The 14,425-nt window shown below is 41.7% G+C and overlaps 2 protein-coding genes across 2 annotated transcripts in view; one reads left to right on the forward strand and one right to left on the reverse strand.

The window, feature by feature from the left end:
- The window catches only part of LOC311140688 (histone-lysine N-methyltransferase 2A-like), a 49,303-nt gene extending 43,775 nt beyond the window's left edge, over window positions 1-5,528 (forward strand). The window contains exons 30-34 of the mRNA XM_084175865.1: window positions 297-549; window positions 1,245-1,352; window positions 1,811-1,894; window positions 2,315-2,444; window positions 2,644-5,528. Coding sequence (XP_084031991.1) covers window positions 297-549; window positions 1,245-1,352; window positions 1,811-1,894; window positions 2,315-2,444; window positions 2,644-2,919 — 851 coding nt within the window. The 3' untranslated portion in view covers window positions 2,920-5,528. The remainder of the gene's footprint in view (window positions 1-296; window positions 550-1,244; window positions 1,353-1,810; window positions 1,895-2,314; window positions 2,445-2,643) is intronic.
- On the reverse strand, window positions 3,093-11,721 carry LOC311139373 (IGF-like family receptor 1; the record flags this gene model as incomplete). Its single annotated transcript, XM_084174242.1, has 8 exons — window positions 3,093-3,103; window positions 7,162-7,485; window positions 9,110-9,259; window positions 9,415-9,516; window positions 9,691-9,799; window positions 10,071-10,110; window positions 10,261-10,331; window positions 11,686-11,721. 8 exons carry the CDS (start codon window positions 11,719-11,721, stop codon window positions 3,093-3,095), a joined length of 843 nt encoding a protein of 280 aa, XP_084030368.1.
- Between the last annotated feature and the right edge of the window lie 2,704 nt (window positions 11,722-14,425).

Below are 14,425 nucleotides of genomic sequence, written 5' to 3' on the forward strand. Positions count from 1 at the left end.
TAGACTTCATGTGTCTGTTATCTGTAGAGTGTTCATTTATAAAGAATTACGTTACCCAATACTCAAGGCAATGATTTCTGCACAAATACCCACTATTTCTACATATGACTCAACATATGATTTTGAAATATACTTGTTCTCGTACTTGGCTAGAATTAACTTATCTTGTGTAATAAACCATCTAGCAGAAAATGTAGGCTAGTTTCCATATTTATTACATTTATGTGTTATCCTGTGTTACTCACGCCTTACTCTTCTCTCTCTTCATTCCTCTTCCCCCTCTTTTCCCTTGTCAGTGGCCTGGAGGGCAGTGATAGACTGTGTCCAGGAGGCGCGGGCGGGGGCCAGGCTGAGGCAGCTGTCCTTCTCTGGGATGACAGGTGCCCGTATGCTGGGCCTGCTCCACGACACGGTAGTCTTCCTGGTGGAGCAGCTCCAGGGGGCCCGCCGCTGCCATAGCCACGCCTTCCGCTTCTTTAAACAGATCAGCCAAGAGGAGGACCTTCCTGTCAACCCCTCCGGCTGCGCCCGCTCCGAGGTCTACCTCAGGTCAGTGTCCCAGTGTTCTGTCCACTACAGGGGCCCTGGAAGTTAAATATAGAAATAGAAGGAAAGACATTATTTTGTTATGTAATCTGGAAATTGTGTCCGAGTTGTCTTACAGATTCATCTTACATATCTTGTAAACATTTCACCAATTCTTCCTAGGTATCATGAGTCGTAGATTGGAAGAAGTTTAATAAAAATGTATTCATTTGGAATGGAATTGGAATATCATTGGAATATCTACAAGTGTAATGGTGGGAACAGGTATTACTTTGTCCTTACCTTGCAGTTGGTCAACCCATACCACTAAAGTCTAGCAAATCTCTAGAGAATCTGGGTTTTCCCCTCTGTAGGTGGTTTTCAACCTCAAAGTGGAAGCTAGACTCCCTGTGTGGAGTTTTGGTGAAATGTCTGTTTTGAATGTAGACAGCTGTTAGGGTTTAGAGTAACAAAGGATGTGTCTGTGGCTGTTGTGTTTCTATGTGAGTGTCATCTCCACCTCCACAGTCTGAGTAGGCTAGAAATAAGACCTGTATGACGTCTATGCCGCTCCATTCATTAACATATGAAGAATGTGTGGGTGATGTGCACATCCCAAATTCTACACCAGTGCTGGGCAAAAAAAACAATGGTAAAGAAAGTTAAGCCTGCATACTGTAAAATGTAATGTAACACCTTGTTCCTGTCTTCTTTTACAGGAAGTCCACCTTCGACATGTTCAACTTCCTGGCATCCCAGCACCGCCAGCTCCCTGACATCAACCCCTACGATGAGGAGGAGGATGAAGTCCCACTCAAATCCACAAGGTCAGATTACAGAGTTATTGTATGCTGGTAATCACAAAGGAAGCTAGCTAAATGCTAACATCTTAACAAAGGAAACTGGCTTAAATATTGCAGGAGCTAGTCCATGAAAGATCTTGTCTAGCGGAACATTCTTAGAACTTGTCGTACATTCCTTTAAAAACCAACGTTCACATCAACAAATGATCTATTTATAAGTTGGTAGACATAACATAGTAATGTATTCATTCAGACTGATGAGTAACAAAGGACCAGCTGTACAACTACAGGTTTCCACAATCGTTTTATAGCTGTGACTAAACCATTCTGTCATTTCTGTAACTACCTACCCCTAACAAGCAACATTAAAAATTTGTTCTACCCTCTTGTGGCTTTGAGTCTTTAGAGACTCTTGTCTCAGAGTTCAACGTGAAAGGTCAGAAGCACATCGTCATCTTCTCTGCTTATCCCTTTTCTCCTAGACGTGCCACTAGCTTGGAGCTCCCCATGGCCATGCGCTTCAGACATCTGGAGAGGACATCTAAGGAGGCTGTTGGCGTGTACAGGTCAGCACACAACTAGTCCTGGTCCCCCCTGAGGGGCTGAGGACAAAGCCAATACTATGGACAGAGCCTGTGACTATGATCATGATTCTGGGCTAAAAAGCTCATGTGTTTCTCAGTGGGTGGCCAACTGACCCCACAATAGGTCAGTTGCGGCCTGTCTGGACAGGAAGCCGTCACTGTGGTTCTCTACAGCTGTCACAGCAAACTAGGGACAGAGGCATGGTTTATATTTCCTGCTTCTCCCTTTTTAAGTCCCCCTCAAGAAGCGTCATAGTGAAGTCTGTTATTCTGCTGCAAAATGAGTAACATGACTCATCAGATAAAATTCCAAATCTGATCCTTTGCATCCTTTTAATAGCCAAGGAGATTAGCTATGGAAACTTTTGTTCATGCTTGAGCCTCTTCTGACATCTGGTGTAGGTCTGCTATCCACGGGCGAGGTCTGTTCTGCAAGAGGAACATCGACGCTCAGGAGATGGTCATCGAGTATGCTGGCATCGTCATTCGCTCAGTGCTCACAGACAAGCGGGAGAAGTACTACGATGGCAAGGTGAGATCAATCAGTTCAGAGTGTGGTTGAGGAGACGACATAAACCCTATGGTTCGTCCCAACGAGACCTTAGTTGGTGGACTTTTTAAAGATCCACTAATTCTGGGCGTGAATGAATAAATTTTATTGATACCAACATAATACATGTTCCTTAAACTAAAACTAAGTCCCCTGTCTCTTTTCCCTGCTTCCTCCACAGGGTATCGGATGCTACATGTTCCGTATCGATGACTTTGACGTTGTGGACGCCACCATGCACGGCAATGCAGCGCGCTTCATCAACCACTCGTGCGAGCCCAACTGCTACTCACGCGTCATCAACGTGGAGGGCCAGAAGCACATCGTCATTTTCGCCCTGCGCAAGATCTACCGGGGCGAGGAGCTCACCTACGACTACAAGTTTCCCATCGAAGACCCAGCAAGCAAGCTCAACTGCAACTGCGGGGCCCGGAAATGTAGACGCTTTCTCAACTAGGGGCAGGAGGAGGACGTGGGACTGCCACAGTCCCTGCAGGGGGAACAAGGCACTAGGGGAGGGGGGTGAGAGACCAGAGGCAACAGGGAAAAACAACAGAGGTTAAAAGCCTTAAATCAAGGTTTTACTGGGTTGGGAGGTGGGGAGGAGAAAATACAGGAGAGGATGAGCCACTACGACGAGACTGGGAGAGGAACCAGGACCAGGAGATGGGGGAGCAAGAGGGAAGAGGAGAGCTGCACAGCGACATGCATCCATAAGCTCACTGACTACTAACCAATATGCATCTGCCAGAGGTTGGGCAAGTTCATAACAGGAAAGGGCGGAAGTAGCTACCGTTATAGCGTGTTTTTTTTCTTGAGAACAGGATACTGAACGCTGCAGACATCTGTTGTGGTTATGCTGGTTCTATGTTACATGAAGGTATTTTCCTTGATGCATAACGTCAAGCCCTTTCTGTTGAAATAAGGGTGGACCAGAAAAGCTAGACTTGGAGAGATTCCTTATCTTTTTTTGTGGGGGGGGGGTAATCTTGACACCAATAATCATGTTGGCTCCATCCTCTCTAGTCGATCCCTTAGCCATATCTCCATCTTTACTTGATCCTTTAATCATTGTTTTATTTATTTGAAATTATATTTCACAGTGCTCATCATGCATCAGGTTGTACATATTTGCTTTCCGTTGACTGTTCAGAGAACCATGGTGCTATTAAGATATGATGGGCCATAGGCTTGGAGGCTCCAAGGTCAGAGACCCTGCAAATAATACATATTTTTCTATCCACTCCACTCCCCTCTCACACAGACTGGGGAAGGGACCTCCATTATGTTCAGTTAAACAGTTAGATAACGGTTAGTGTCACCCTTAAAGAGAGTTTGCTGCAGCTAAATCATATCTTTAAGAACTTTCCCTTCACCATTTTTGTATGTAGCAAACACTACCCAATCCAAGAGTGACGAGTTTAGCTGGAAACCTCAGTGCGTCTTTTTTTATTTTAAAATTTATTTTATTACTATCATGGCAAATGCTGATTTCCTTTTGCAATAATATTAGGCCTACGTCTTTGCTGCGCTACAGTTGCACATCTTTAGTGAACTAACAAAATTCAGACTCCCTATTTTTCAACATTAAGTGGAGTTAACAAAGTACTGAATTTGACATTCTCTGACATTCTCTGCAATCCACAAAGGGCGGAACACTGTCCAAGTTACACCACTAAGAGATGCATTATAAACTATATATATACCTGACTGTGTGGACTGACAGCACCCCTGTGCGCTGGAGATCTCAAGCATAGTGTTAGGCCAGTACTTTACTGTAAGTTGCTCAGTAGGATGACTTTAAGAGAGTATCATGTCTTTGTGTAAAACCTAGATAGGGAGAGAATGCACTCAGCACCTTAACGTTTGCTGTCGTGCAACTTTAGACAACGCTGTCAGTCAGTTCAGTCAGACGTATTAGGAAATCAAATCTACACACTGTTGTTCACATATTTACAATAAGAGATTGCTTGAGCTCTAGAATAGTTGTATTTATTCATGTTTCTGTTCAGATTTTGGACTGGTGAAACTAGCTGTGCTTTGTATAAATGGTGGTGGTCTTGTGGGAAATCTTCCTCCCCTCGTTTCCTCTTATTTCTGTCTTTTATTTTAACCTTGATGTTTGAGGACAGTTGTGTATTGCATTTCAGTCTTTACACAATACATTGTTCTAAAGCAGGTCTTTTTTAATTGTATTTTTATTGTATTTTTTTGTTCTGGTAGAATTTTCATGGAGAGAGTACAGCAGGCCTTAGTATTCGGCAGGCCTTATAACAGGAGAAAATCAAGCATACGAGTCCACACTATTCTTCCCATCTGCGTACTACAGAGAACCCTTCAAGCTAAAGATAATATTCTAAAGGAAATGAGCACTGTCCTTTTGGAATGTAATACCCAGTAAGGAAGAGCTTAAGCCCGCCTGCCTGCGCGACCAATCGGTGAGATGGAGCCTGTATTCCCATGTGTCAATCATCTAACACCCTTAGCAGAGTTTGCCAATAACAGGATGCATCTGGTTTTCAGAGATACAGCTATCCTTAACCTAGCTTCCTTTTCCGCTGAAAACTGGATGTGGGAACATCGCTCAGAGCAGTACGTTTCTCTATGCCCACTCCACTCCCCAACCTCTTGCCAGGATTCTACCTCAGTTGTTCTGAACGATGTTAAAGAATACTAATGCAAAAAAGAGGATGATAATATAATAAGAGTAACTTGGTTTTAATGTCCTGCAGAGCTGGCCTGTGTGTTCGTTGAAGCATTGAAAGCACTAGTTGGAAACCTGAAGTTACCATGACGATCTCTCCCAGAACTGGTTCAGAAAGCTGTATGTTCTATATGGTAGGGTTATTTTAAAGTATAACAAAGTGTGAAAGACATAAAAACAAGAAAATATGTGTGAACTTGTCTTTGTTACCTTGTACAAATAAACCCTGAGTTTGTAAATAATTGTATACATTTCTAAACCCGTTTAATTTTTCTATGCACTTTTTTTATTTATAATGTTATTTGCTTAATAAAGATGTGAAGATGTTTGAACAAATCAGACTTGGTCATTTGAAAAGTGAATTAAACAACAAATGCAGATATGACATTTTATTTATGTATTTTATTTTTATTTCACCTTTATTTAACCAGGTAAGCCAGGTGAGAACAAGTTCTCATTTACAACTGCGACCTGGCCAAGATAAAGCAAAGCAGTGCGATTAAAAACAACAACAGAGTTACATGTGGGGTAAAACAAAACATAAAGTCAAAAAATACAACAGAAAATATATATACAGTGTGTTCAAATGTAGCAAGTTATGGAGGTAAGGCAATAAATAGGCTATAGTGCAAAATAATTACAATTAGTATTAACACTGGAATGATAGATGTGCAAGAGATGATGTGCAAATAGAGATACTGGGGTGCAAATGAGCAAAATAAATAACAATATTGGGATGAGATAGTTGGGTGGGCTAATTTCAGATGGGCTGTGTACAGGTGCAGTGATCAGTAAGGTGCTCTGACAACTGATGCTTAAAGTTAGTGAGGGAGATAAGAGTGTCCAGCTTCAGAGATTTTTGCAATTCGTTCCAGTCATTGGCAGCAGAGAACTGGAAGGAATGGCGGCCAAAGGAGGTGTTGGCTTTGGGGATGACCAGTGAGATATACCTGCTGGAGCGCATACTACAGGTGGGTGTTGCTATGGTGACCAATGAGCTAAAATAAGGCCGGGATTTGCCTAGCAGTGATTTATAGATGGCCTGGAGCCAGTGGGTTTGACGACGAACATGTAACGCGGACCAGCCAACAAGAGCGTACAGGTCACAGTGGTGGGTAGTGTATGGGGCTTTGGAGACAAAACGGATGGCACTGTGATAGACTACATCCAATTTGCTGAGTAGAGTGTTGGAAGCTATTTTGTAAATGACATCGCCGAAGTCAAGGATCGGTAGGGTAGTCAGTTTTACGAGGGCATGTTTGGCAGCATGAGTGAAGGAGGCTTTGTTGCGAAATAGGAAGCCGATTCTGGATTTAACTTTGGATTGGAGATTCTTAATGTGAGTCTGGAAGGAGAGTTTACAGTCTAACCAGACACCTAGGTATTTGTTGTTGTCCACATACTCTAGGTCAGACCCGTCGAGAGTAGTGATTCTAGTCGGGTGGGCGGGTGCCAGCAGCGTTCGATTGAAGAGCATGCATTTAGTTTTACTAGTGTTTAAGAGCAGTTGGAGGCTATTGAAGGAGTGTTGTATGGCATTGAAGCTCGTTTGGAGGTTTGTTAACACAGTGTCCAATGAAGGGCCAGATGTATACAAAATGGTGTCGTCTGCGTAGAGGTGGATCTGAGAGTCACCAGCAGCAAAAGCGTATGTATAAATACAGCAATATCATTAGTTGGTGATAGAATCATGGTGATAATAAATTTGATATAAGATGATAATGATTAGGTGGCCATGATTGTGTGAGGGCCAGGTTGGGAACTTGGCCAGGACACTGGGGTTAACATCCCAGCTTTAAGTGCCATGTTATCACAGTTAAATATCTTATTTGAACCCTAATGCAAAGGAGCAGTGATCCCAATCACTGCCTTGGAACGTTGGGGTCCCCCAGGAAAGCATGCCTCCTACTGGCCCTCCTGTTATATCGCAGTGCCTTGGCAAGGGGTAGAGACTCGCGGATGTATCTGGATGGAGCCATCTTTTCCGGACCCAACACAGAACACACCCAGACAATGTGAGCTTGGTGAGCACTGCTACTGCATCGTTCCGGTCCATCTCTCTCAGGTGCCTGGCCAGGTGTCCTACAGTCCACTCTGGGTGCTTGGTGGTGACCCCCTCCAGCACGGCCCTCAGGGGGCTCTTGCTGTCCCTCAGGGAGTAGGTGTAGGTGATCCAGGTGGCGGGGAAGGAGCAGCGAGATGCTAGGTGACTGGTGTTCTTCACCCCAGGGATCACCGGGTCCAGCAGAATCACAAGCTCCTCTAGAACATCCAAGTTGTCCAGAACCGTCTGCAGTGGCGCCGACTGGAGGTCAGGACCTGGTGAGACAAGGGAAAATATCACAAAGGTTGAGTTACGCGTCTGTAATGCTGACTTGTGTTAATCCAGAGCCAAATGCATAAATCATGTATTAATGGGTAATTCCACGAAATGAGTCCCTTTTGGGTAGTGTAACTTGGTGAAGAAAAACCTGATTTCACCTCATTTTAACATTCTGTCATGAAGAGCACACGGTCAACTTAATTAAAAAACATGTTTTCCCATCTCAAGAGGTTAAATAAAATAATGACTATATTAAGTGCCAAATAAAGTAACGGGTTGACTGTATCAGGATTGACGATTTCATCTTAAATCAGCCATACATCCCCTTTTGACAAGAGGAATGGAAGCTTGTGTGCAACCGGGAGAGGCAATTGAATGCAAGCTTCACAATGTAAATTGTTGGGTAACAGGTTTGACGTGTTATGCTCAGTGGTGGAATAAGTACCCAATTGTCATACTTGAGTAAAAGTAAAGATGCCTTAATAGAAAATGACTCAAGTGAAAGTCATCCAGTAAAATTCTACTTGAGTAAAAGTCTTAAAAGTATTTGGTTTGAAATATACTTCAGTATCAAAAGTAAATGTAATTGCTAAAATATACTTAAGTATCAAAAGTAAAAGTACGAATAATAAAACAGTCCTTATATTAAGCAGACCAGACGGCACAATTTTCTTGTTTTTTAAAATTACGGATAGCCAGAGGCACACTCCAACACTCAGACATCAAACAAAGCATTTGTGTTTAGTGAGTCCGCCAGATCAGAGGCAGTAGGGATGACCAGGGATGTTCTCTTGATAAGTGTGTAAATAAAATGAAATTGTATTTGTCACATGCACCGAAAACAACACGTGTAGACCTTACAGTGAAATGCTTACTTACAAGCCCTTAACCAACAAGCAGTTTTAAGAAAGAAGCTGTTTAGAAGCCCCTTGGACCTAGACAGGACATTTTCTGTCCTGCTAAGCATTCAAAATATAACGAGTACTTTTGGGTGTCAGCGAAAATGTATGGAGTAAAGAGTACATTATTTTATTTAGGAATGTAGTGAAGTAAAAGTAAAAGTTGTCAAAAACATAAATAGTAAAGTACAGATACCCCCAAAAACTACTTAAGTAGTACTTTAAAGTATTTTTTTCTTAAGTACTTTACACCACTTGTTATGCTCGACCCATTTAGTTTTCCACCTCAAAACACCAGACAATTGCCAAAAAGAGTAGAACCAGCTCACCAGCTTTTACAATATGATTTGATTATTAGATGTTCATTGTTTCTTTTGAAATAATTATTTTAAAAGCAATAGTTTGAAGTCTTTATTCAATTGAAAGATCTGATTTATTGAATTATCCATGTGGTCTATATTAAAGGGCACTTAATTTAATATAACAGGCTTAAAATTAAAAATGGGGCACAATTCCTACTTAAAATATAAAAGAGACACAAAAGGGACCCATTTTGTGGAACCACAAAAATGTCAATGGGAGATTTGCGCTGAAATTCGAGTTGTGCGCTATAACCTTGAGCCTTTTTGCAACTTATGGAACAGTAGTGATGTAGAGGTACTAGTAATACCAATGAACAGCAGACTGGTAGTTCTATTAGTAATAGCACTTGATAACTCACTCAAAAGGTCCTCTAGGCTCCTGGTCTCTGACTGTAGGAGAGCAACCTCTGCTCTCTTACTGCTCCGTGACTGTTGGTTGGTATACAGGATATTGTCTGATGGGAGGCAGTCTTTAAGGCTGACCTTGAAGCACAACGTATTCTCCTTATCTGTGTCAAACCACAACCATTCAAAAACAGGACAGGAAAAAAGTAAATGGACGAGTTAAAGCGGTTTTAAGCAAACATGTCAAACCAGATGGTCTGTCATGAGCATGACTGTCTGACTTTTTTAAATTCTCCCTAATGCTCATCATTCTGCTCACCTCTGATGCAAAAGGCTCTTGATCTGCTCCTTCTCTTCTTAATATAGATGAATAAGAGAAATGCAAGTACAGAGAAAACCAAGATGACAGTAAGCACTATCCCTGAAAGAACACAGAGGACCGTGGCAATGAGTAGTTAAATACATATTCAGCAGTATCCTAACAAAGGCAGTTTAGTCATCTTTTTGAACAGTGAAGGACTGGTATTATCAAACTCAGTACCTTTTTAAATGACTTTTAAAATGGCTCAGATTTGGGGGTTGGGTTGTAACTTACATGCAGTCTGATGGTTGACATGTGAATCACCATCAGTGTGTTTGGCTGTGGTGGGATTTGATGTTGACACTTGGACCCTTAACGTTGTTGACCGTTGGACCGGTTGAGTCTGAAATTGATGTGAAGTCAACATATTAACTCTGTCATTCCTAATTTAATAAGTTTGTTTTGTTTGCTCATTGCCCTATTGGGAAGACATTGACCAAAATTGACAACATTTGTGAATAAATAGCTTCCCTGGGTCACTGTTGTTGATGTAGTTTGGGTCTACAGAAGAATAACAGCCATGATAAGTTTGAGAGTGGTCTTCACAAAGACTACCACACAAATGCTCATAATTAAATAGCATCATCAGCTTCATCATTATAGATGAAACTCACCGTGGTACTCAGGGCTCCTTTCCAACAGCCTGTCTGGTCCCTAGACATAGGGTTTACAGTTAAACATGTTACTCAGACAACCAAGATCCCATAGTTTCAGCACCAGATTGAAAACAAACGGGCATCCTTTCTTTTCCTACCAAGATTTTAAATTACCCTATCCCAGACAGAATTTGCGCTCTCCTCTCACCTTGCTCCGCAGCATTGCGTGTCTGTCTTTGGGTTGCATTCTGACAAGCTTTTGATGGATTGGAGGGGCAGCTTGAAACAGGCGTTGGCATTTCAAACCAAAGCTCCCCCCGTTATTGAAGGTCCAGTGCCACAGTCACATGGTCGATACGGTGATTCCGATCTTCCCCCATCATCATGCAAGCCACAGTTTGGACTAAATTCGTACCCTGGTCGAAAACAAGATTTGTTTGTAGATTACAAGTGGGCGCTATACACGGAAAAACGTAGCAACATCGAAACTTGATTTCAAATAAAGATAATATTTGCAGCATGTCGAGCTCACCTGGTAGAATTGGATGATTTGGATGTTGATGACATGGCACACATTTATTTATGAATTCATTCCAAAATGTATCCAAGTCATGAGAGCAATTATTAGAATAGTGGCCCATTTCGTTAAGAGATGTATAGAGTAGACTAGGTAGGCTACAGTGCTGTTTGCTAGTAAAATACAAGTTGCTGAATGAGGGCTCGGCGTTATGAGCGGCCCGCCCTACCGCATACCCCGACCTACCTTGAAATATTGAGATCATTCATTTGACCGACATGCACGCCGAAAGTTAAAGCATCCGATCAAGCGAAACAGCGCCCCTCTGTCTCAGTATGTGTAGACCATGTATCTGATGCTGTCTGGACCAAAAGTGTATGGCATGTCATACTATTTATGGCCAGACAGCATCAGATAGGCCTACATTGGCTACAAATAGAGAGGCGGCGTTTCGCTCGCACGGGTACTTTCTACCGTGATAAATTTCATGACAGAGGAAGCGGTGAAGCGAGATGGCTCACTCGCAAAAATCTGTCCAAAATAAGCCCAATTCGTTTCTATGGGAATAATATGCAGACCTAAACTTGTCGCCTGCCTTCCCGCATTTGGAACAAAGACTCCTATTGTTAGGGCGGAGACATGAGCATCTCGTCGTTATATACAGCTCTCTGGTTTCAGCGTCTTGCAAATTGGGAAGAACAGTTGGTGGAATGTTGGATTGCCCTAAAGTAAATTGATGTTACGCCAAAATTATATAATTACTCCTGTCTAAATAAAATCGTTTAAAATACTTCACCAGAGAGCATGACATAGCCACAGAGTATCATTAGCTTATTTTATTAGCTGTGGATTGTTTAAATCACAATTGTGTTTGGGAAGTACCAATTTGGGTTATGCGTGTGTGGCAATAGGTCTAGCTGATTGAGTTGCAGCTGCCAGTGAAAAGCGTCCAAAATATGTGTGAAGATAATGTGTCTCGAGAATAATTTAAAATGTTGCATCAATAAGAAGTGGAGGAGTGTGTGGCGAAGATATGGTGCGTCTCTCTCCAGAATGCATGCTAATGTAGGAAAGTGCCCATTTGGCAATGTCTTATTTTTGATTGTCTTAACTCACCATGTACACCACTAATAAACTGAGCTTCTCAGTCATTTTTTCTTCACCAAGTCAACAAAGTCTGTTTTATTAACATCCATTGCGAATTATAGTTCTTCATTATTTGAAAGATATTTCCAACACACCCGGCCTCGATACTCATCTTGCCTCGGTGTGAAATAACAAAATATAATGATCTGATGATCCCATATATCCAGTGGAAACGTCATTAAAAAAACATCTGTCTGTCCCGAGCTCACTGGCGCAGGAAACTCTGAGGGCCTGGAGTAGGCTAGTTGATACCATGTTGCAAGTTCATTAGTGACGATTTCACCAGTGATGATTTGATTTAATGTTGCACTTCACTGGCGATAGCTCAAGTCAAGACAGATAGAAAGGGAGGCAGACAGACGGAGTAGAGACATGAATGTGATTGAAAGAAGTTGCATTTTCATCAGGATATTTCCTACAGTTTTTATTTGTTGGCTTTAGGCCTATGTATTTTACTTAGTTGACGATGGAAGTATGATTAAAGTGACAATGAGTTTGAGAAACAAAAAACGTTATTATTGAAATGAAACTGTTCCACAAAAATGTGCGTATAACAATAATCATAACTGGTACACAGATCCGCAGAAATTGTATGATAAATTGTAAGCTTCAGGAAACTTGAAACTCACGAGCTGCCTATGGTCTTTACTATTACACCCATTTAAAAAACTGTCAACGTGCAAGCACGTGCACACATAGGAGGTCCCATAAAAAAAAGTGCCCCCCTATGGAAATCAAAGGCCTGTCCAACTGATTCATTCTGCTGCTGGCCCTGGAAAAGGGTATTAGGGTCCGATTGTGGGAGGTGGCTACATGGTAGCAGATAGAGCTCAACTACATTAGGCCTCAGCTTAATTATTGGATATGAGACACATGGCCTGCATTTACACAAGCAGCCCAATTCTGATCTTTTGCCCAATTATTGGCAAAAGAGCTGAGCCAATTGGTCAAAAGACCAATTAATGAAAAAAAATATCAGAATTGGGCTGCCTGTGTAAATGCAGCCTAAGTTATTTGTTCATCTTATTCATTAGTTAAAAGCAGTGGAGGCTCCTCAGAGGAGGAAGGGGAGGACCATCCTCCACAGCGAATTTCATAAAAATATAAACAGTGAAACATTAAAAAAGTTAACCTTTTTAGATAAAACTATACAAAATATATATATATATATATATATTTTTTTTTTTTTTTTTTTTTTTTTTTTTTTAGTCATTTAGCAGACGCTCTTATCCAGAGCGACTTACAGGAGCAATTAGGGTTAAGTACCTTGCTCAAGGGCACATCGACAGATTTTTCACCTAGTCGGCTCGGGGATTAGAACCAGCGACCTTTCGGTTACTGGCACAACGCTCTTAACCACTAAGCTACCTGCCGCCCCATATTCAAATGTCACCAAATAATTGATTAAAAAACACTGTTTTGCAATGAAGGTCTACAGTAGCCTCAACAGCACTTTCTAGGGTAGCACCATGGTGTAGCTGGGAGACATCTAGTTTCCGTCCTCTGGATACATTGACCTCAATACAAAACCTAGGAGGCTTGTGGTTCTGACCCCCTTCCATAGATTTCAACAGTAATTATGACAACTTCCGGAGGACGTACTCCAACCTAGCAGAGCTCTTGCAGCATGAACTGACATGTTGTCCTCCCAATCAAAGGAGAATGAAGCTAGTACTGAAAGCCTAAGCTACAGCTATGATGCAGTGCATCAAATGTGGTGAATAGTTGACTCAAAGAGAGAGAAAGACAAAAATGGAACAGTTTTGAACAAATTCATTTTTTCCAAAATGAAGGAGAAGCAATAGAGAGAGCTAGCTCTATTTGGTTGTATTTTTTTTCAACTTTCACTTTCACTTAGCTTGCAAATACAGCTAGCTAGTTTAGCCTACTCAAACACCTGGCTCAAACAGAGAGGGATGCAATGTTAGCTAGCTGGCTATGGCTATCCAACACTGGAACTCTTCCAAGTCAAGGTAAGCTTTTGGTTGTATTAATTTATTGCCACCGGGGCCCGCCGGTGTAACTGCTAAACTTGCTGCTGGCTACACTGTACTGCATGATTGTAGTGTGTTTACTAACGCGTTAGTTCTAGTAACTATGTTGACTATGATGTTAAAATGGTGACAACGATGTAGGCTGTGTGTAGCGGTTATGATATGAAGGTTTGGCTTGGAAAGTTTTTTTCACCTGGTCACAGAAAGCTGATGTGTTGTCCACTGAAGTCCACAAGTGAAGGGAAAATGTGAGAGGAGGAGAGCGCGTAGATGCGAGAAATAATTATACAACAAAGAGATCATGCTGTTTGTATGTGGCTGCTATGAAAGTGAACTCTATTTGCGTGTGATCAGGGGTGTATTCATCCGCTGATTCTGTTGAAAAACGTTTCTTGAACGGAAGCAAGCCGAACAAAACGGAAAAACATACCTGAATTTGTCCAATAGAAACTCTTGTTTGCAACTGTTGGACTAATGATTACACCCTAGATCAGCTAGTTGCAGGCAATAGTGTGTAACATTTGTATTGACTGTGTCAATGTCTGTCACCTTGATTACTCAAATGTCTCTCTACCTGTGCACTTACTATACGTTGCAAACTTTGATTCATAGGCTAGGTTGTAGCAACCTCATTATGTGTATAGAGAAAATTTGAGTATCATGCAATAGCCTAAACCTGTCGATGTTACATTGAGCTGGGTGAATAGAATATGAAT

The sequence above is a fragment of the Coregonus lavaretus genome (genome assembly GCF_964263955.1).
Source record: "Coregonus lavaretus genome assembly, chromosome: 13".
In the NCBI taxonomy this organism is placed as follows: domain Eukaryota; kingdom Metazoa; phylum Chordata; class Actinopteri; order Salmoniformes; family Salmonidae; genus Coregonus; species Coregonus lavaretus.